Below are 22845 nucleotides of genomic sequence, written 5' to 3' on the forward strand. Positions count from 1 at the left end.
TGTACAAAATAAATCTGTAACTATACTAGTACTGGCTTATATTACAAAATTGTTCTAATCTAACTTTCTAATCTAATTACAGGGTTGTTCAAATACCAACTACCCACACCCTGGCATGAGAGACATATTATCTGTTGGCCTGAAACCATACTTCCAGACTTCAATATGAGAATAATAATATTTGGACAAATTATTTATAAAAAGTAATAGAATTGTGATACTGTAAAGACTAAGTACAGTCTCTACGTTTTTATAGACTAGAGTCCACTTCAGATGCATGAATTTTTTTTTCTAAATTGCAGGGATATATACTCCATATTTATGCTGGATTAACTGCTCTAATGGAAGTAGACTTCCCTGTCATTTCTGCTCAACAGCAATCCTCTCCAGTCCCCTGAAAATGCTACATAAAAGAGTCAACCTGCTGCATAGGATGGAAATCAGGTGGAAGAAACTTTCACAAGCAGAGCCTTTCTTCTCATGAAAGGCAGAACCTGTATCCAGCCCACTTTTAGAAGTGGGAGTAAACACTGAAGTCAAAGGGAAATTAAATGCACAGAGACAGTAACACATTATTAACAATGACCAATGCAAACAGTTCTTAATAAAAAGCACAGACATGGTAGCATTAGCAAACTAATTAAGACATTTCATCTGATTGGGAGCACGGTAAGCCCTCTTGCTTCAAGCCACAGAATAATGGAATTAACTCTCTTGATAAATTATAATTCAGTGGTTCCACAATCGACTGTTCTGTTAATGGCTGGGGCTGTTTAATTATCACTGTACTTTCTGTGTCATTGGATAACACTTAAAGCTCCCCAGAAACTTTTGCCATAATACACTAGTTAAACTCAGGTTCTTGTGCAAGGAACAACCATCTCTCTGGAATTTATTTCTAGTCCAGGAAGCATGTGCATGGGTATTTGAATGCACTCCAAACACACAGGTTAGAAAACCTAAATGTGAACAAATATGGCTATCCTTGTTTCTGTCTGGGAAAGAGGCGTGAATATGCTGCTGCCAAGTCAATAATGCTAGCGAAAGTTGAAGGCAGGAAAAGGGAAGACTAAATATGAGGCAGATCGATTCCACAAAGGAAGTCACAGCCTTAAGTTGAAGGGTATTCAATCATAAGATCACCATAAGACGACTGACAACACGTTAACAACAACCTATTACCCCCAACAATAAAATGCTGGACTACTCCATGGTCTCCTGAGACTGCTTTCGCTATTATAACTGAAATACAGCCAAGACTTCAAAACTAACCAAAAATCCAGTCTGCAAAACATAAAAAATAATAAAATTTACAGATGATAAGGGGGAAGTCTCTATCCCTTATTTGTCCGGGCCACATGCAATGCTTCTCTTGCATCCAACGTTACTGTTAATCCAGTCTCGCACATTTCAACGGGCTCCTCTAAGAATAATTTAGGTCATAACCCTCTGTCTTTGGCTGTTTTCAGTGAAAGATACATTATACAAAATATAGCAAGGTTTTCTGAAAAGGTCAATTGCCGCCACCATCGCACCCTCTAAACACAGCATGCCAAAGCGGCCGCATTGAGCTGCATCCCAAAGGATACCGGAAACCAGGAGGCGCCTATTACTATGACCTGTTTCTCCTCTTTCTCTATGGTCAGGACGAGATTTCCGGAGTAAAAGCCTATCTATTTTCAGGTGAGTCTCTATGATCCGGCTGTTGACTTCAACCTTCTAGCTCTGCCGCCCTGTTCTTCCCTGTCTCCCTCCCCGCCTTCAGGTGAGCATGCGCACGGGCATAGCGTGCCATAGCAACCGGAGCAGCAGACGGTAGCAACCAGAATCATAATAATGGTGAGTCCGTTCGAAGGATGCAGGGGGAAGGGAGAGAGGCCTGAAGGATTAGGAGCGCGGGGACTGGGCTGGGCAAAGGCGAACGAGCCAGGAGGGGACCGTCGTGGTTTGGGCAGGGAACCCCTAAGGAGAACTGGCTGGCCGGCCGGCCGGCCGAAGGGTGGGGAGAAGCTGTATCGATGTATAATGGAGGGAAGGGAGAAGAAGGAATTGCGACTCGTCGGACCAAGGTTAGGCAGCTGCTCGAGGGGGATGAAGGAACCTGCCAGGCCTGGAGAACAGAGGTCTTGGGGTGGGGTGGGGTGCTGGAGTGAATGGAGGACCCTTTTGGGGAGACGGGGGACAAAAGGGGCTTGGGTGCAACTGTATCATGACGCTGAAGAGTTGCTGGATTGTTGGGAGCTTGAAGGACAAGTGCTTTGAAAAGTTCAAGGGAGGACGTTGTTCCAGTTTGGTGCAGGTTGAACCAAGGGTGGTGGTGGTCGCGTCGTCGTCCGAGAAAGATCTCCTGTCTGTTTTCCTTCACTCCCTAGATGTGCAAATGTGGCCTGGTGAGCATCTCTCTTGTGTGAGTTGAAAATTCTCTAGTTCAAATCTCTCTTCAGCCCTGTGGCTTCAGGCAAGTTAGTCTTAACCGTTCACATGGAGATGGTGCTGGAGTACGGTAGAGGATTGTTTGAAGGATGACTGAGGGTGCTGCCAGAGGGGAGTTTTAAAGCTGCCCTGCCTTAATTGAGGAATTTGACTGGGGCTCAGATGCTGACTTAACATTTGTAACCTTCCTGTATTTTTCCACTGACTCTTCTGTTTTTGTTTGTTTTTTACTTTTTCGGGGGTATTATACTACAAGGAGGAAAGACAAGCTTTTGTTTTGGTAGTGCTAGGAGACGCCTGTCTGGAAGCACACTGAGGTAATGTAGTATTACCTTAAAGACTAATTCAGATATCATACCATGAAGTCTTATCAGCCAGAGCCAGCTTCCTCAGAAACATGAAATGTTTCCCTATCAGAATAGAACTGTATTGAGCTTATTTAAGAATATACTGGGTGACCTGCAATAGATTACTAGAGGATTTCTGACACCCAGTTATTTAATAATAGCAATAAGCATGAACCTCCTTTTTCAGAATTGTACTGTTGAAATTATAAAAGCTTGGGATAAACAAGAATGGGTTTTGTGTGGAAGAACTAGGCACTTTTCAGTTTCTGTGATCAAAATCCTTTAATTCCAAATACCTGTATTTTGTGACTCAGAGGATATCTGAGTTCTAGTTAAAAAACAAAAGAAGTACTGAAGAAGCTCTGAGACATGGCAATGCAGAATGTTTTTCTCTAATATGTGATTTGATTGTCATAGTTGTGATGATTGAAATCTGAAGCAATCCTAACATTTTTCCCCCTACAGGAAGAGAGAGTTGAATAGTTGGTGCAAAATATCCATCATCCAGAGTCATCTTAGTGTCAGAAGTTGTCTTCTATAGAATGGTAAATAAATACAAAGAAGAATGACATAAATATAGAATCTGCATTAGCAATCTTGACTGAAATTTGCATTCACAATTTTAATAGACACCAGTGTGATAAATTCAAGGACAGGCTGCTTTTGCGGCTTATGTTTTCATTTTCTGCTTGGGTCCTACAGATTTTTAAAAATTATTATTTTATAAAACGCTCACTTCAACCTTGTATTCTTCTAGGCAGTTAGCATGATAAACAGCCTGAATCTGTCCTTGGTTTTAACATAAGGGCAGCAAAACACCTACACTTGCATTCATAGCAAGGCAAAGCCCTAGAGCTCTTTCCTTCTTGTACTTCCAAAGCCCCTTAAGCCCTTTTAATGGATGGATTTGGGGAATTGCAGCAGTGCAATGGGGTGAGGCTGTTTCCATAGTCACTAAATCTCTGTACAGCAAAGTGTCTGTTTAGGCTGTGTAGTAAATATTGTATTATAGCCCTTTTCTGTATTCTGCCCTCAGTACCTTTGAGAGTTGGCATAGTGATGTGTAAGATCAGCTACAATCTATATCTATATAGTGGGACCACTGTCTTTTGGTAGGAAAATGCATCCTTCTATGTCACACAGAATGTTGTTAGGAAGAATGGAGATGTAGCCAATTTTAGCTGTAAGTACAGTTGGATGTAAATGCAAATAATTTCTATCTTTTCAAGTTGAAAGGAGAAATAATAACCCTTCACAAAAGCCATGACATTGGTCTAGTTTGCACAGATTATGTCCTGGTTTGCATGGCATAACAGCCCACAATGACTTGATTTATCTACAGGGGCTATTGCATCATGCCAGATGCTTGTGGGTGCTGTTTTTGCTTGGTTCTTATGGGTGATGGTCTTGTTAAATGCAAACCTTGGAGTTTGGTTTAACTATGGTTGGTTTATCAAAAATAACACAAAGTTCACAATCCATCAACCAATAGTGGGGTTTTTCCCACAACCCATAATTAAAAACATAGTGGAGGGTTTGTGCCTACAGTTCCACAACAACATGCAAGCCTATATTATTCAGATAATCCCTATAAAGCAAATTAGCCTTAATTCTGTATTATTCAATTAACTTCTTGGCTTTTGAGGAATTTGAATCAATGTTTCTCCCATATGATACAGTTGATAGTATTGCATTCGTATCATTACTCTTATTTTGATTAATTCTAAAATAGACTAGTGTGTACTCAATGCCAAATTGTGGATGGACTTAAATGTAAGAAACATCATATTTTAAATGTATAAAGATGACCTGAAACACATAGCTATGGTGATCAGTAGTATTTGTACATGATGATTATGAGAAATGGGGGGGAGGGTTAATACAGTGGTGCTTTGTTCAAGGTCAAAACATGATAACTTTTATTTCATTCATGGCATGAAATATTTGGTATTTTTAAAATGCCTAGTAGATGCAATTGGGATGTAGTGGTTGAACATACAATGTTGTCCAGATAGCTTTTTGTTGATATTGATAGGGGAACGATAAGTCATTTTAGAAAACATTTTAACCACTTTTAATGAGCAAAAGCCTGTTTTTCATCTTCAAAGGGGTAGAAGCCACATTTTAGGTTGTTTTTCATTCTAACATCCTGAGATTTGGTTGCATAACAGTTTTGCTCTATGCCAAACAATTTGAACTGCGAACTTCACTTGATTAATAATGGAGAAACAATGTGAGGTAGTGTTTGGAGGGCTGGATTTTAATTTGGGAGATCTGAGTTCTAGTCCCTGCTCAGCTGTAAGGCTAGCTGAGTGACTTTGGACAAGTCACTGACACTTAGCCTAAGCTAGCTCATAGGGCTGTTGTGTGGATTAAATGGAGGAAGGAAGACCATGTAAGCCTAGAATCTTTTAAGTCTGATCTTGGAAGCTTATGAGCATCTACTGACGAGTAAGGAAAGGTGATGGTGGAGGCAATCTCTGTCTCCCCATACCTCCAGCTTTTCATTTCAAAGGGCAAGGGAAGAATGTATCTTAATGGCCCCAGTCTCCTCCTCCTCTCTGTTATATCCCCTCTCCGCTGAGGCAACCAGCCCACCCTCCATTTTCCACACCAGCTACGAAGGGTGGAATGGAATCTAAGCATGGGTCCCCAGCTCCATGGTCAGAACCTATCTCTGACCTCTGGTGTTAGAATCCATTTTATTCTAGATGATGTTTGGATGGCCATAGGATCACTCTGGTAAACCTGGATCTTCCATTTCCCCCCATGATTTATTATATAATGAGGAATATCTCATATTCCTAAATTTAATTAACATTTATTTCAAGAAAACATTTTTGCCTCAACTGTGAATATTAACTTCTTTTATACCATGGTAAATTATTAATTAAGCTGGCCTGTCCTTCAACAAACACATTCTATTTGTAGTATGTTAATTGTTTAAATATAATGGATGAATCGCTTTAAAGCCATAAAATTAACAGGATGGCTGCCTATATTATTCTATTAAAATTTCTTTCATGTATTTCTTTCATTAGGCAAAAGCAACAACTATTAAGGAAGCTCTAGCTAAATGGGTAAGTAGAAAAGAGTTGTGTTTTTGTTGTCCCATGGATTTTCTTCGCTATGGCCAAGAATTTTTTCTTTGCAGTGATGTAGAAACAGTATTTACAAGGCACACATACATCAATCTGTGTAATAAAATATTTGTTCTTTTCTTTTACTGACATTTTGCATTTGACCTGCTATGTACTGTTAGTTATAGTACATATTTATATACCATCAACAATATGCTGAACAGTGTTCTGTGCAGAGATATTACATAGTCGTTGCTTGAGGGTTTAGAACCTTTGTTATTCAGGCACGATAAAGGAGGAGGTTATTTTTTGAATTGCCTTTCAGCTTCAATAGATATCACAATGTCATAATGAGTAGCAGGAAGAGGCAGAAGAGAGCCAAATGCAGCTTTCTTCAATCTAGTGCCCTCTATAACTCTCATCAGCCTTCATGGCCAGTGGTCAACAAAGATGAAATGTGTAGTTTGAAATCTCTGGATGGCACCAGGTTGTGGATGACTAAGTTAATGAGATGATAGACAGGTTTATCTATCCATTTGTTAAAGAAGTGGGTATAGGAGAAGGGAAAAGATGCTGTTTGATTAATAGGGCCATGCATATCTAAGCATAAAGCACAGTAAAGGAGAAGAAGCTGTATGAGATAAGCTTTTGCACAATGATAGGAGAGAGGTGAAGGGAGAGCAAGGCAAAGATAAGAGACTTAGGGTAAAAAAGCAGAAGGCCTGAACAAGCAAGAATTAGAACCTTCTGGTTGATGCAATGTGTGATGAAAGGCTAGCATAAAGGCTGATGCAATTCAGGAAAAGTTTTCTTCAGCCTCCTTTCTAGGGGCTTCATAGAGCTTCTTCCAGCTGTCTTGCCCTTGTTACACGATTAACTTTTCAGTCTAATTGCCAGGGAGTTAATCTTTTCTTCAGGGAAAAAAAAGACACAGGACAGCAGCAACTACATTACATAAAAACCCAGCTCACATGTAACCCTAATCAGTTCCTGGGCTGCAGAAATAAACCTGCAGAAATTCTGCAGGAATTGCCATTTCTGTTTCAATTAACTGCCTAGAAATGCCCAGTTATATGCTAACACAATCAAAGAAAATGTGCAGTATTGAATATTTGTTTTCATCTATCATTTCTTTTTCCCTTTAAATTAATTAATACATATGTTTTTTTACACTGACAGGGTTTGCATGCTGTGGCAACTTGTTGTAATTAGCTAGAATGGGTTGCCATGTCATCTGAACATAATTGGTTGGGCTGGTTATGGGAGCTGTGCTACTCTGGAAATCTACTTTCTCACACACATTTATGATAATATTTGCAAACATTCAATTATGCATTTAATACCCACACACACATACACTGTGCACTTAAGCATTGCAGAGGAGATCATAAAAAATATCTGAAAAAAAGCTGCAGCAAATGCAAATGGACTTGCAGTCACAGCGGGGAATGGAGACAAAGCAGCTTCTGCTACTAAGTCCCCTGGGATGCAACCCACAGTGAGCCTGTTCATTCATTAGGCACACCCTGGGTTGTTCAGTGAGCGACCCGCACTATGTAGCTTATTTACAAGCTGCATTGTTGGGGTATATGATCTCTTCTCCTTTGAAAATTTTGCTTATTGGGACAATGTACCATTTATTCATTGCAAACAACCAGTGTAACAAATTATATGATTTTTAGCATGTAGAAGTAATAACAGATGTTATAACTACAACTGAGAAAGGCTAGATGCACTATAGTGTAACTGTTAATTATTGTGCTGCACTTACATTTAACATTAGGCCATGGTTTATATTAGCATTGTGATGAAGTTCCACAGAATCCATCCCAATAGCATTTGTGGACTTCCTCTCAAGTCTTGGACTTCCTGGACTGCTTAGCCCAGTCTTGGTCTCACTTAGTAAAGTGAGCCAAACCAAGAGGAAGTCTACAGATGCTCACAGGACATAGGTTGCACAACCAGCAATCTTCTGGAATACAGACAATTCAATTTACAAGCTTGTTTTTATCTATCATTTTTAAAACAATGACTATAATATGATGAAAAATTTGCTTCCTGGTATATAAGACTACCCCCTGATTTTTGCCTTGCTATTTCCAGTTTCAAGGGTTGTCTTATATGCTGGTATATACAGTGTCCAGGCAGCATTAGCTGCAGCTTGTACAACTTATTCTACAGCATTGTTAGCAAATACGTGTTAGAAGGATTAATTCATAGATCTCTTGAATCAAATACAGTGAATATTCATAACTATTAATTAAAAAGAATGGCTTTCCCCCTCTTTTCTTAGGAAGAAAAAAATGGCCAGAAACCATCTGAGGCCAAGGAAGTAAAGCTCTATGCCCAGATTCCTGCTATAGAGAAAATGGATGCATCTCTTTCCACTCTTGTTAACTGCGAGTAGGTTCTGCATGTTAAAAGAAAGAGGGAATTCCATCTTACGTTATTTATGTGTTCTGTGTTGCTTATTTTTCTTACTTACAGTTTATTAAAATGTCTTCCCTCTTTCTCTCCAGTACATCTAAGCAGAGCTTCATATCTCTTTGCTTCACCACTTAGCTTTTTCATAAGTGCTGTCTTTTCAGGTACATAATCTCATGTTTACATACTGTAGGCTTAATTCAGACATCATAGCAAATCCTAGTTGGTCATTATTTAAAATGCAAGTCATGGTTTCAGCTTTCAAATGTATAGGATTATGAATACTTGTCTGCTTTCATTTTCCATTGCTTATCACCCTACTCTGTATATTGAGTGCTTGGTCTCTAGGAACAAAGGGGTAGTTGTGAATATTTGTGTCAGACATCACGGCAAGACATAGCTGGCAGAAATGATCATTTGCATTACTCTTTATACAAATCCACTTCAAAGTATGGTTTCTGATTCTCACATGTTGGCCAATCACAAATGATGTTTTGTCAGTGTAGGGATCACACAAAACTAAGGACAAGTTTCCTCTGCACCCCTTGGTCTAATTTCACAAGTACTTATCAGGCAATCAGATCAAACCTCTGGCAAATGTCACACCTCTTTCACATAGCACATAGTTAAACCATGGAATTTGCTTCCAGAACAGGTAATAATGGTTGCCCACTTAAAAGGAGAACAACCAGATTGCTGGCATGTAGCCTCCAAAATATACCCTCTGAAAAAGTATATCCATTGACAGACAGATTTCCCTACCCTCACACTAAACCATAATTAAGATTCTAAAGCTTTGCATGATCTTTGGACTTGATACTAGATTCTTCCATTTTATATTGGTCTCAGTTGTTTTAATGTTTATAGTCTCTGGGGATGGTATTCATGGAATTGTGAACATACTATGTTCAGGATTCAAATACAGCAGTTTTCTTAAGTTCTTTCCCTCCCTCCCTCCCTCTGCTAAGCTGTTAAAAGGAGCTTAGATAACATCCCTCAAACAGGAAGCCTGAGAGTATTTTCCTGATGTGTGTTCAGTGTGGGGCACAAATGGAAAACTGCCGGCTGACCCATATACTGAGTGTTGGCAAAGACTGCTAACTCATCAGCAGGTCTGTTGTTACAGAGTGGTAGTCAAATTTTTCATACGTAACAGCACAGAAGAAAAAATTGCCAGAAAATGTAACTTCTCTGTATAATTGTCATTAAAAAGAAAGAAAATAAGTTCTACTCTTCCCCCTTAAACTATTTCCCTGGTGTCCAAGAATTTTACTAGTAGTTCAGTAAGGAAAACTACTCCTGCTTCCTAGTTCTAGTACAGGAAACTGTTCAATGGGTGTGCTATTCTATATGCAGAACATGAGTCCTGGTAGAACACTTTTTTCCCTGATTTAGTCCAACCAATACAGAGTGAATTAAGAAGCTATTCAGCCAATGGCAATCCCCAAGTCTTGTCCAAACTTCCTGATTCCAGATATCTTTTCCCATAGCCACCTCCCGTCATTATCCCTGCTCACTTCTTAGGTAAGGCAAATGACTCTCAGCCTGGCTAAGATGCTGAAGACACTATAAACATATATAGTGAAATAAATGCACTGCTCCAGAATTATAGCTCGTGGTTAGACCTTTTGTGAAAAACATTGGAAGCTTGGTGCAAATCCATATCACCAGGTATGAAGCATCCGTTAGCGATTGTATGAACTGGCATATACATAAAGGTAGGAAAGAGAGAGGTGAAGTATTCAGAGCAAATGTTAATTGTAAAGAAACACTGCTTCAATAAGTTTCATATTGCAATTAACATCTCGTTCTCTGTTGTTGTTGTTTTTTTCTGTTTGAAGAAAGTTGTCCTTATCTACAAACTGCATTGAAAAAATTGCCAACCTGAATGGACTAAGTAAGTGATATGTGAATGATCAGTACGTATTTTCTAGCTGCTTCTTTATGTATAACTTTGCTATGACTGTTATGACACTCCTCCTGTGAGCTGTGACATCAGGATCAGGTCTCAGATTTGTGTGCAAATACCAATTCTATTTTGCATTGCTAACCTTTTGCTGTGTGTTAGAAGCTAAAAATTGTACCAGGAGATGTCATGTATCAGGATGTCAGAGAAATCCTATTTTTCAAAGTAGCATTTGAATACACCCAAACTTTATGTTGACTGACTGATCCTGTTTTTAGCAATTTATGTTATCTTAAAATGAGGTGCTTAATGTTAACCTTTCTCATTAAATACGGCTGAAACAGAAAAAAATCTGAAAACCAAGAGTTGAAATCTAAATAAGCAATAACATCTTAGTGCTGGATCCCACTCTGTATATAAAATGAATTGCTTCCAAGGTATTCTGTCATCTCATTCACTTTACTTCTTGCAGGGAACTAAGATTAGTTACTAGGTGGCTGCTTTGAGAAATATTCCACATAGTGGATCTAACCATAAGGGAAGCTAATCGTTTATGGGCTCCAGCTATATAGCCACTCACTGTTGCAGATTTCTCTTATTGGGCATAAGTAGGAAAGGGGTGTGATGATACTTGGCTTGTTGCAAGGCTAGAACAGGGAGATGATTGGCTGCACATATGGTCAGGACACTTTTGAACAGCATCTGCTCTGGGAGGAACCATCTGTTTCCATCCTTACCTTGCCTGCATCCTTTTCCTTTGGATAGAATTGGATCAGTATAAAACAGTCCTGGGTGCTGTGTGTTGCATTTGCATCAAGCGTTCACATTACATATATGACCAATACTATAGAAAAAAGTTTCATTTCTGTTGCAGAAAACCTTCGGATTTTGTCATTGGGGAGAAACAACATAAAGAATCTGAATGGTCTGGTATGTAATGACACAGATGGTTGTTTGCTTATGCTATTGCTAACTAATGAGCTTCATATCCTGACTTAGTAGCTTCTGGTTCACAATGATTGAAATATAACTGCAGGAAAATTATCTGTGCTTATAGCAACTGCCACATTGTTTACCAATCATGAAAACCCCATGCAACTGTGCACTTATTTATTTATTTATTTATTTATTTATTTATAAACTACATTTCATAGTTCTATATTGCCCAATGAAAATTTGGCCAATAAATGCAAGCATATAACATAAAATTGAAAACAGTTAAAGGAGCCACAGTTATAAAACCAAGGTAAAACTAACAGCAGAGGTAAATGAGAGTAGCGAATGTCCTTCATATTGCTTTTATCAGACATAGGAATGCTCAAGATCAGGCTGAAAGGTTAGGATACAGCCCCCCCACCCCCGCTCTGAGTCTCAACGACACAGGCCAACAGAGCTTTGGCAGAGGATTCACCACTTTACTCCTTTACTCCAACCCCATTTTGGATTGCTGTGTTGTGTGTTCTGGGCTAAGAATCTTGATTATTGTATCATCCTTCTCTGTTAGTCATGTCTCAACTTGCAGCCTGCTAGCAGGAATGAAGGACTTCAGATGAATACTTTTGTTTTTTTCAGCAATCTCTTTAGAAATCCAACAACTTGAGAATAGGAAGGTAAACAGTACATTACTGCCTTTCAGGAAGCAGTTGGAGATACTTTAGAGGAGCTGTGGATCTCATACAACCTGATTGAGAAATTGAAAGGGCTCCATGTGATGAAGAAGCTGAAGATTCTCTACATGTCCAATAATCTGGTGAAAGACTGGGGTAAGCCAGAGTGATTGTTTGCCTTCTGAAACATCTTGGTAATATATGAGTTCATGCCAGTGAATTAGTTCCTGAAGAAATTCCTTTCTGAAATATAAGTACATATGTATGTATTTTGAGCTACATATACTTGTCTTTCAACTTCCAGGGTGGCTAACAAATGTCGTAAAATGATAACAAATAAACCCATATATTAATTTTTAAAAACCACAGCAGAATAGCAATGGCAGAATATCAGAGCAAAAGAGTAAACCAAAATTTAACCAAGCTTTTGAAAGGTCAGGAATATTTTTAAAGAGACTTTGCCAGGTGCTGAAAAGTATAAGGGTAATCTTCCCAGAGATGGGGCCCCACTCAAAAAGTAGTTGATAGTTGCCTTTCTGACTCCAAAAGTGGGCACAGTTGGAAAAGAGCCTTCAAATATGGCCTGAATATATAGGTAGGCTTGTGTGAGAAAAGGCAGTCCAGGCTCCAGGCTACACTGAGCTTTAAATGCAAGTCCTAAACTTAGACTTGTACTTAGAAATGAATCAGAATCTGTAAAAAATTGTTTACGCATTAGCAGTGTATGTTCCTGGTGGTTGTGGTGGTTATTTGCATTTATCTATTCATTTCATTTCTGTAATGCCACACAAGCAAAACTCTCTGGGCAGCTTATAACAATCTATCAAACAGGCAAGAAGCAATTGTTCCCAGTTGGTAACCAAGCTGTATTTTAGATTAACTGAAGTTTTTCAACAATCTCCAGAGGGAGCCCCACATAATGCATATTGCATATTGCAGTAGTGTAAACAAGAATAACAGAATTTAAAAATGTGCCAAGCTGTCTGCAACAAAATGGGTTGCAACTGCTGCGTCAGCCAGTGAAAATTATTTTATTCCATAAATGCAACTTGGGTGCCCACTGACAAAGCTGGATCTAAGCAGCATTCCCAGACTGCAGACTTGATCTTCTACTGGGACTGCAATCCTGTCCAAAATTGGTTGACAGTTTTTTTCTGGGCAGACTTACTCCCCACCAACAACACTCTTAATATTAGCAGTAAGTCTTCATTGCATAACAGTTGTTTCAATACCCGTCTGAGCAAGACATTCTTAACATAGCTTCCATATAGCTTGAAGTGACTGATCCTGTTTAATCTTGGAAGTTAAGCAGGGTTGGGCTTTCTTGAAATCTTAATGGGTTTCTTAAATGTTGTGAACTGCCCAGAGAGCTTCGGCCACAAGCAGTATAGAAGAGTAATGTAATGTAGTAATAGTAGTACCAATAACAACAACAACCGTTTAGAAGATGCAGACATCTGAATTGCTGGAACATGGTGGTATATCTGCTTTAAGTATCCACCTTGTGTTTTCCATGCTAATGCTAGTGCAATATTGCATAAAGAAGTTTCATTTAAAATCTTCTGATCTTGAAGAGGAAGCTTCATACATCTCTGAGGATTTTCCTGTCCTTCATAACATACAGCTTCATTTCTGACTGCTTTTCTTTGTGGCTACAGCAGAGTTTGTGAGGCTGGCAGACTTGCCACTGTTGGAGGACCTGGTGTTTGTAGGTAATCCCTTGGAAGAGAAATACTCCGCTGATTCGCAGAGTGCCTGGGTAGAGGAAGCAACCAAGCGAGTACCCAAACTGAAGAAACTTGATGGTGAGAGCTGGGTAGCATTTAGCCAATGAAGCAGGCAAAGTATTAACATCACTTTCCCATAAGAAGTGAATGTATTTTATTTTTTATTTATTAGCTTCATTTGAAAGCCACCCATTAGCATCATGCTTTCATCATATAAGGTAGAATTCTTCTCATTCCAGTAATTCACTATATCAAGGCTCCTATTGTGCTTATCTTCAGCTAGACTTTTTTCCTTATATTTATTTTTGTCAATTAATCCTGAATTACTATTACTGTCACATTGCATTTATATTTCCACCTTCTTCTTCTTCTTGCAAAGACCTCAAGGCAGCTTACATACTCCCCCCCACCCCCCGCATTCTATCTTATCCTCACAACAATAAAAACGCAGTGTACTAGGGTAAGCTGAGAATAAGTTCATGTCTGATTGGGGACCAGAACCCAGATCTCCTGAGTGCCAGTCCAGTACTCTTAATTACCATGCTTCATCTCCAGCACTATGCCAAAGTTATAATATGAACTTTGCTGTGCAACCCAATTTATCCATTGTCAGTCTTTATTAGAAGCCAGAAATTAAGACACTACCATGAACAATTATATTCTCTGTATCTATGCATATGTATATTTGTACATGTTTATTTATTTGGCATACTTAAATCTCTGTGTTCCTCCAAGGCCCAAGCAGACATTCTTGGGCATTTTCATCTCTATTTTATCCTCAAAACAGACCTTTGGAGTAGTTTAGGCTGAGAGTCAGTGACAGTTCCAAAGGCTGAGTGAGGACTAGAACAGGAATCCCAGTCCAATATTCTAACCTCTACACCACATTGGCTCTTGTGTGCATTCCTTTGTTCGGATCTGATATTTGCATTTGAAATTAAAATACTGGAATCAGGCCATGGTCCATAAATTCTGGGTAGCCTCAGCATAAAATATTAGACCTTGTTCTTCCTATTTATTGTCTGTAGAGCATTGGGATGAAACTTCTTCAGGGCTGCTGGAGTGGTTTGCAGTCAACACTGGAAAAGGGAAGAGGTTAATTTAGCATGCTGGAATCATCGTTAGACACTGATGACATGTTTTAGACTTTCTTATTAGACTCAAATTATGTCTTTCCTGCATTTTTCTACCTTGTCCTACTCATTTGTGCTGCTGTACGTTAGTCAATCCATTTACTCACAGGCATTTTGATAAATCCACAGTGAGTTTTAGAGTTGTGAGCTCTAGTATTTGTACTATTTTTCTTGCTAAAAAAACCTGCATCTTTCTTCCCTTTAATTTTTAGGTATTCCAGTTATTAAGCAGGAAGAAGGTGAAGAAGGAGAAAACTAGCATGGCCTTTTCTTCTTTTTCCATTAAATTATCTCCAGCACTATACAGTACATGAAGCTTTTTTATAAATACATCTTTGAAGAAAATCTTGGGCAACATTTTTAACTGACTCATCTCTGTGTTCTTTCTTTCCCAAAGAGTTATTTACCAAAACTGGGGGTGCCAATCATGTGAAGCAACTGTATTCCTTTTTGTTTTCATTTTTACTGTGGAAAGTTACTGTTTAATTTAACATGTGAATTTTATAAGTGCATACTGACTTTTAAACAATCTTACTGTTCTATATTCCTAGTTATGACCACACTTGCTTAAAGCACTTGTTTGCAGATTTTTTTTACCATTTAAAAATGAAGGACAGAGGAACAACAATTTTTATTAAGAATCTGTATACCATGTGCTTCTTTAAGCATTTCCTTCATAAAAAGAGGACTTGAAACATGATATGCTTAAATGTTTGTCACAGTCTCATCTTTTTCTTCCCATCTGCTATGCTAATTATAGCCATGTAGTCACTGATAACAATGTTGGTTTTGTCTGTTAAGAAATGAAGTCTACAGCATGGATCTAAAACAAAAATGTTGCTAAACTGAAGGTCCAGAACTTACTATATTAAGCTTCACTGGAACCTTAAACTTTAAAATTTTGGGACCCACTTACTATTTTTATATACAGTGTAAAATGAAAGAGTAAATGTAATATATTTGTTGAAGATGAAACACTTCTAAACATCCATTTGATTTGCTGTGCTAGTTGAGTTTTCCTTTACATGCTTTGGCTTAAGGAACAAAAGATTCTCAAACTGAACAATTTGTGCTATGGATGTGAATATTATTGAAGGGCAAAGCCCTTCATCACTCTGGAATTTGAGTAATTTAAGGAGGGTCAGCAGCTGTCTAAAGAGGCCTAAAACATGCAGCTTTTAGAAAATACTCAAGTTCCAGGGTTCAATTGCTGGTAAATGACAGCTGAAGAAAGTACAGGAAAGAAAGAAGGGAAAGGGAGTGAGAATCATGCAGTTTATTTTTAGATGAAATAGAAAAAGCCTAAATTCTTTTTCCCTATCCCCTGTCTCATTAGGTCTTTTATTTATACTATTGGACCTTTTAAGTCATTTCTAGAAGATGGAAAAGATTGAAATCAGGTGTTGCTGTTTGCTGACAATGCCAATTAATCTGTTATGGCTTGCAGCAGTTAGTTTTTTCTACTTGATGATTTTGGCTCTGACAATCAGTTTCATTGTTAACATTTGATACAGAAGCATTAAAAACAAAATGGTTAAAGACACAATCCTGTGCATATTTAGAAAGAAAAGGTTCTGCAGCTTCCAGCTTGCTCCAGCCAGCAGTGCCCCATAAGGATGCAGTTCTATGAACATTTATTTAGCAGTTAAGTACCACTGAACACAGTGGAACTTAGCTGTGAGCAGGCATGTGGTGCATTGCACTGCCAGTGTATTTTGTTTTACATAGTTATTTTTTATGTAATCCCTTGACATGTGTACTTTAGCCTTTGGGTACCATTGTTATGTACATCAAATCATCTCCAACTTATGGTAACCCTATGAGTGAAAGCTCTCCAAAATGCCCTATCCATGACAGACCTGCTCAGTGCTTCCAAATGCAAGTCTGTAATTTCTCTGGAGTCAGTCCAGCCCATATTGGTCTTCCTTTTCTTCTGTCTTCTACTTTCCCTAGCATGATTGTCTTCTTCAGGGAGTTCTGCCTTTTCATAATGTGCCCAACATTCAACAGTCTCAGTTTTACCCTTTTTGCTTCTGTGGAGGCAAACTTGGATGCTGCTTTAAAATATGGTAGCTGTATAGCATCTGATTACTGTATGGTACTCTACCACACTCCCCCAAATCTGTTTTTAATTAGATATTAGTTTTTGCTTATTCTACTGTAATTAAGCAAATAGGATACCTGCAATTCATCATTCTTTTAAGGTGAGAACCTCTAGATTTGGATTCGTTCCTGCAATGAGCAATCCCCTTTCAGGTTCTCTATCTAGAATTTACTAGTGCTGTGATGGAATTTGTCTTTTTACTATTGTGATATTCTGTTGTGATATTTGAAATGTAAAAATAAATATTAGGAATAAGTTATTGCCCCTACAATTGCAATATAGATGTGCCACTGATATGATTTTCCAAGAAACTTACATTTTTACTTCTATAGCATATATTTGTATTTTATGCTAATTATTTATGTAAATATAAGCATTTAAGTTATCTAAAAGAACCCCCCTATATTCACAGATCAGGCTTAATGTGTGGCATAATTTTCCCAAGCGTTACTTATTGTAACCTTTTGTCTATGTACCAATTTTGGTTGCAGTCCTAAGCACACTTACAAGGGATGCAGTCCCATTCAGTAAAATGGAACTTATTTCTAAGAAACACGAGCAGAATTTCATTGTTAGTAGTCAATGAACTATTTAGTCTTCTGTGAATGGGTGACCTGGTACTTTTTTCTTTAATTGCTTGGAAACAATAAAGCATGACATGGAAATGGTCTTTCCTGCCCATGTGCTGCAATAGCTCATTTGCCTGCTGCTTCTCCTTGTTCATGTTTGAATGAAAATTTTGCTTCTGCAGTTGAGGAGGCAGGAGAATTAGATGGGCTAATGGAGGCTATTTCTGCATAATACCTTGCTGTGAGCATAGTTGGTACCCTCTTGAGGTTCAGAAATGGCAAGGGGTCTGGCAGACCTGTAAAAGGTAAATGCCAGGTTGCTGGTGACAAGTAACAATTACCCATATATACTAGTGTATAAAATGACTCTCATATATCTGAGGTTAATATATTGGACTGTTTTTCTTGTGTTTGTCATAAGTTGGGTGTATAAGACAACTTCCAATTTTTGCTTTGCTATTTTTGGTTTCATAGGTTATCTTGAAAGCAATCAGGTATGAAAACTTTTGTCAATGAAAAGCTAATCAGCTCCTTATTTTCCTTTCAATTTACCACATGCCACAAATGACTAAGGTTAGTAAAATGTATGGACTAGTAACTTCTGTGAATTTATTTTCACAGTTTAAATACTGTTTGATGCACTCTGGCTGATGTGATTCTAGCTTTGCTGGGGATGTGGTATTCTAAGTAGCCAATATGAAATCTTGTGGCAAGTGATCCTTTCAACTGAGTTCTGTCACTCTGGAGGTTCAGAGTTACTGCTTGCATGCATTGCCACTTGTGCATAAATATACTCAAAAAGTGAGATGCAGCACATTTTGGATAAGGGGTAATACTTGGATAGTGCTTTACTGTTTCTGAATCATATGCTCTTGCTCAAGCCAATAGGGACTGTAATAGTACTGCCCTAGTGGAGACAAGATTGTTCCGAAAACAATGTTTGCTTTAACTTCTGTCTAAATGCTATAAGAAACTTTTCTATGAACAACTGTGGGTTGAGGCAAACCAACAATAAGGTGCTGGACAGCTAATCTACAAGAAACAGCAGCTGTTCTTAGGAGTTTAAGAATGTGTTGCTTTAAGCAAATTTATCATCAACACTTAAAAAAAACCAATTGCTAATTAAAAAGCAGATCCATTTGCTCCTTATATTTGCTTGTCTTACTTCCCCCTAATCCTACCCCAAATCTTACATTATCTACAACTTAACAAAATGGCTATCCCTCTGTAACTATCTTGATGTCCATACTGTCCAGCTGTCTGCATCTGGTCTGTTATTTTTGTCCTTCTACCATCTATTTTATCATAACAGATTTAATGAAAAGCAAGGGGGTTGAAGAAAGGGGAAAAATAGAAATCCAAAGTAGTCCACATTATTTTATATAACTTCAAGGAATTTTTTCTGGCTTGCAACACTGTCAAAGTTACAGAAGTTTTTGGCCAGTTCTGTTAGATGAGAAATTGGTTGATTATATTAAGATATTTGCAACATTTGTGTTTATTTTGTTATATCTAGTAAACATGTTATCATGGAATAATAGCTTAAATTGGTGCATATAAATCACAAGATCCATTGCATCTTATATCAGTTTTTTCTCAGTACTAATCAAAATGCTTTTCCACATTCCACATTCTTCCTTCCAGAATTGTGGGCACAAATGCTTTTGTTTTAAAATTTACAAATCTCCATTCATTTAGTGCCATATATTAGAAGAGGTAATAGAGAATTAAAAGGATTTTGCCAGGATTCATTACTGCTAAAAGAAGAATGTCAGAAGTTAGCAAGACATCTGACGAATAGATGTGTATTTGCAATGGTGCAAATTCAGCAATAAAAAATTAAGAATGTGACAATGAAGAAAGAGAGGCAGGTAAGGTAAAGATGATTCTCTAAGCTAAGGAACAGTTTAAAAAGGTGCAGGCATTTTATAAGTGGAGGGTGTCAAAATTAGTATATGAAATACTCCTTCAGAATGCTGTACACAATGAAAATCACAATACGTAGTGATGCAAATAAGTACAAGTAAAAGCTACCATTGTGGAAATACTTTTTTCCTAAGCCATCTAATAAATGTGCACAACTGGTTGCTTTTCATTAGGTATTGAAATTTCTTGTGTGTTGGTATGATGAGGATGGAGAGGAAAGTGAGCAGGTTTAATGATCCTCATATAAAGATTTGTACCACAGGGAAAAGACAGCTAGTCAACCACCTCTGTATTCTGTCTTTCTGAAGTTTTCCAGCCTTATGTCAAAGGCTGTACAACTTTCTCTGTAAAGGGAAGCTGTCAGGAACATGTATAGAACAGGTAGAGAAAAAAATGTTCTATTATTTTTGTTACATAACCAGCACAAGCTTTCCCATATGTTTCCTGGCTTCCTTAGGGCTGTGCACACATTTCAAGAAAAGATTTGATCCTCATGGGCATTATTGAGTGCTACCACTTGAGCCTCCACTGGGTCATTCATGCCTGCAGAACTCACTGCTAAAGCTTTTTCAAAGTGCAACCCAGGAAATGAGTTTGCTGTTTCTGGAGCAAGACAAGTCAGCAGAACTTCCTTCTCTGAGCTCTGCTGACCCACTCCATTCTAGAAATGTGTGTTCTGGCTTGTTTCCAATTGCTTTAGGAACAGCTAGTTTTCCATTGCATTAGTGATGAGTTCTGCTGCAACACAGGCTGTATGGGATGCTGTTCAACAGCATGTCATGTTTCCACAGTATGTGATCTGCAGTTATTTCCCAGAATATTGAGTGGAAGATAGATGAATGAACATACAGGCAACATGGCATGTGTCCCCATTTTGTGAGTTAACCAAAGTTTCCCCCTGGTTGATGCCACCACCGTTTTGCAGTTGCGGCCTCCAAATGAAGGTTGTGTCATGGTGCCTGAATCCAAACACTATGGCTTAATGCTAGGTTAAAGAACTGACAGTTAACCTATACTTGTTAAATTAATGGTGCATTGTATCCCCCTGCCCCCTGGCCATAGTGTCCATGTTCAGAAATCACAAAGCACTCTCTGAGTTTTGCTGAGGTTGCACAAGCAACCTTTGATAGCTGGAATAGCTTTCTCTGATGAGCACCCTGAATACATTGTGCAGTTTTGTGGATGTCTGAGCAGCATTAGCAGTACATCCCTCAGCAGAGGGTAGTGACATTCGTATCTAACAGGTAGAATTAGGAATTTAAAATCCCTTCTGACTAGGCACTAGCTAGGATCAGGTGGATTTGATATCTTTGTCAAATCATCCCAAGGGTATTAGATTATAGGACTCTTGGCCAAATGAGGTCACTTGATGAAAACTTTGCATAAAACATGAGATCAAAAAAGAGCTGCCATGTTTTGCCTTGCTGAATTGATTGCATGTACTATTGTGGAACTAATCAGAAAGCCAAGTGACAAAAATGTTGAAAAACGCGATTTGCACTTTAAAATTATGCACTGGATGTTGGTAGAAAGCAAGCAAACAGCAGCTGCTGTGTTGTTGGACAGAGAAAAATGGTGGCACAAGCAACTGAAAGGGCTTCTTCATTGCTCTAACATGGAGCTATGTAGTTTTTCCATATCCCTTGAGATTATTTAGCCTATTCTCTTGATCATGGATGAAAAGAACACCCATGTGAAAGCCTTCAAGACATCTTAAATCCTGCTGCCCCCATGGGAACTAAGGTGGTTTATGTTAATCTTAGTAAAGTTTACTAAATTTGAAATATATTGAAAACAAATGGAGAGTTCAGTTGCTTTCCAGCATATCTAACTGCAACTTGCTACTGTACATAATTTATATGAAGATGTCAAATGACATTTAAAGTAGGCAGCTCTCATTTGTGGACTACTTTGTCTCCACTTTAGAAGATTAAAACAAGCTAAATCCTACTGGTGATTTTTTATTTTTAATAAGTGTATGATTTTGTAGTATTATCACATGTCAAACTTTATGTGATGTTATTTAGATCTGTTGCTTTGTGAAACCTGTTCAAAATAGTAATAAATGTTTTATACAAAGAAAATTGTTGTTGTGTACTAGTGAATGTTTAGTAGTAAGCCTAAAGTTAGGGAGGAAGTGGACAGAATAAATGTATGTAACAAGGAATTCAATCCAGAGTGTCCCTGCAGCCAATAAGCACAGGTGGTTGGACCCAGACAAGTCCTGGGCCAGTGAGAAAGCAAAACTTCTACAAAATTAGCTATCGCACTTCTGTGAGGTTTTCATGGTTAGATCATAGCCTATTCTGCACTGTTCTAGAGGGTATGTCCACTCTTGAGAGAGACCTCTGGACAGGCTGGCCATCCCATTGTACGAGCAGCATTCCACTTAAATCTTTTCTGAATCAAACCCTTGCTGTTCCTTTTTAGCATTCAATATTGGCTATTTTCCTTTTTAGCATTCTATTTTAGCATTCAATATTGGCTATTTTCCTTTAGTGGAACTTGTTCAAACAGCTGCCAGATCAAGAGGCAAGATAAAATTACATAGAACAAATCAAGCTATGAAATGTTAAGATTAATCCTAGTAATAGGTTCTACTCTGATTTACAGTATGTTCATCATAATTCAATAGAGAAGCACCTGTTCTATTACTTATCAGCTGTTTTAAGGACTTCTGGTACAGCTCACAGCTGAAGTAGCTATTCATGTTATATTTTAGCAGAATTTAGCATACTTGAGGAATGTTTTGTTTTAAATTAAGCAGAGTTGCTCTTCCATTTCACTAAGAGAAATAATTTGGTTGCAAGCTGAGCTATGCAAACATCAAGGCTACTTTGCTTGACTCAGGTGAGTTAAGCTTTGAGAAAAGCTTCACCTACTAAATTGACTTGCAAGATATGGGAGCAGGGTAAGCAAAAACATGATCATAGCATTGGAAGGAAACTTGGACATAAGTTGCCTTATTCTCTACAAATAAAGTTCTGAGAACACACATTTCCCACTATAATGTACAGTCTAGTCTTCAAGGGGCAACTTTTACTAAAGCTTTGTCTGCTCCACAGCTGCAGAACAAACGAGTATGTAAAATAAAGGGCAGCAGAGCATCTTTTACACTTGAACCTTGGGGAAAGCTCAGCAAGAGCTGGAAAGATTTCAGTGTTGAATCATCCCTAGGGGATGAATATGAATTTTTTTGTGATTAATGGAGATAGGGAGGAAATAGACCATGAGTGTACAGTGAAACATCCTAGCCAGTCAAAGAAAATTTAAGTACTGTAGTCAGTACCAGAAGGTACATACCCTGAGACAACTTGCAAGGAACACCAATCCTATACGAATTCTATGATTTATTTTCCATCTCAAGATCACCTTGAAGATTCTGGCCTGGGGGACAATAATATGCTTCTAGTACTAGTACTAGCTCTAGTTTTGGAGCCTAGTATGTCATCCATAATGCTTCCATGGAACAGTCTGCCCCTTTTAGGTTTCCAAATCTGCTAGACATTATGGCCGCTTTGAGCAACACATCCTCTGGTACAAGTTGCCCAGTCCTTCCTAAAGTTCAACACCAACACACTTCCCTAAA

At 38.3% G+C, this 22845-nt stretch overlaps 1 protein-coding gene across 5 annotated transcripts; it reads left to right on the plus strand.

Moving 5' to 3' along the window:
* Positions 1–1814: 1814 nt before the first annotated feature.
* Positions 1815–21340, plus strand: DNAL1 (dynein axonemal light chain 1). Of its 5 annotated transcripts, none has more exons than XM_044436173.1 (9): positions 1815–2407; positions 3246–3325; positions 5822–5860; positions 8154–8263; positions 10126–10181; positions 11065–11120; positions 11827–11953; positions 13456–13602; positions 14870–21340. In XM_044436173.1, the coding sequence occupies exons 2-9, from the start codon at positions 3323–3325 to the stop codon at positions 14914–14916; spliced, it is 585 nt and encodes a 194-aa protein (XP_044292108.1). In that variant the 5' UTR covers positions 1815–2407; positions 3246–3322; the 3' UTR covers positions 14917–21340. The 5 variants fall into 5 exon arrangements, with proteins under 5 accessions (XP_044292108.1, XP_044292107.1, XP_044292112.1 ...); XM_044436172.1 differs by having other exon boundaries at positions 1815–2390; XM_044436177.1 differs by having other exon boundaries at positions 1815–2390; positions 13459–13602.
* Positions 21341–22845: the final 1505 nt, after the last annotated feature.

This window comes from Varanus komodoensis, unplaced genomic scaffold (genome assembly GCF_004798865.1).
Source record: "Varanus komodoensis strain SLA01 unplaced genomic scaffold, ASM479886v1 scaffold3, whole genome shotgun sequence".
NCBI classification, from domain to species: domain Eukaryota; kingdom Metazoa; phylum Chordata; class Lepidosauria; order Squamata; family Varanidae; genus Varanus; species Varanus komodoensis.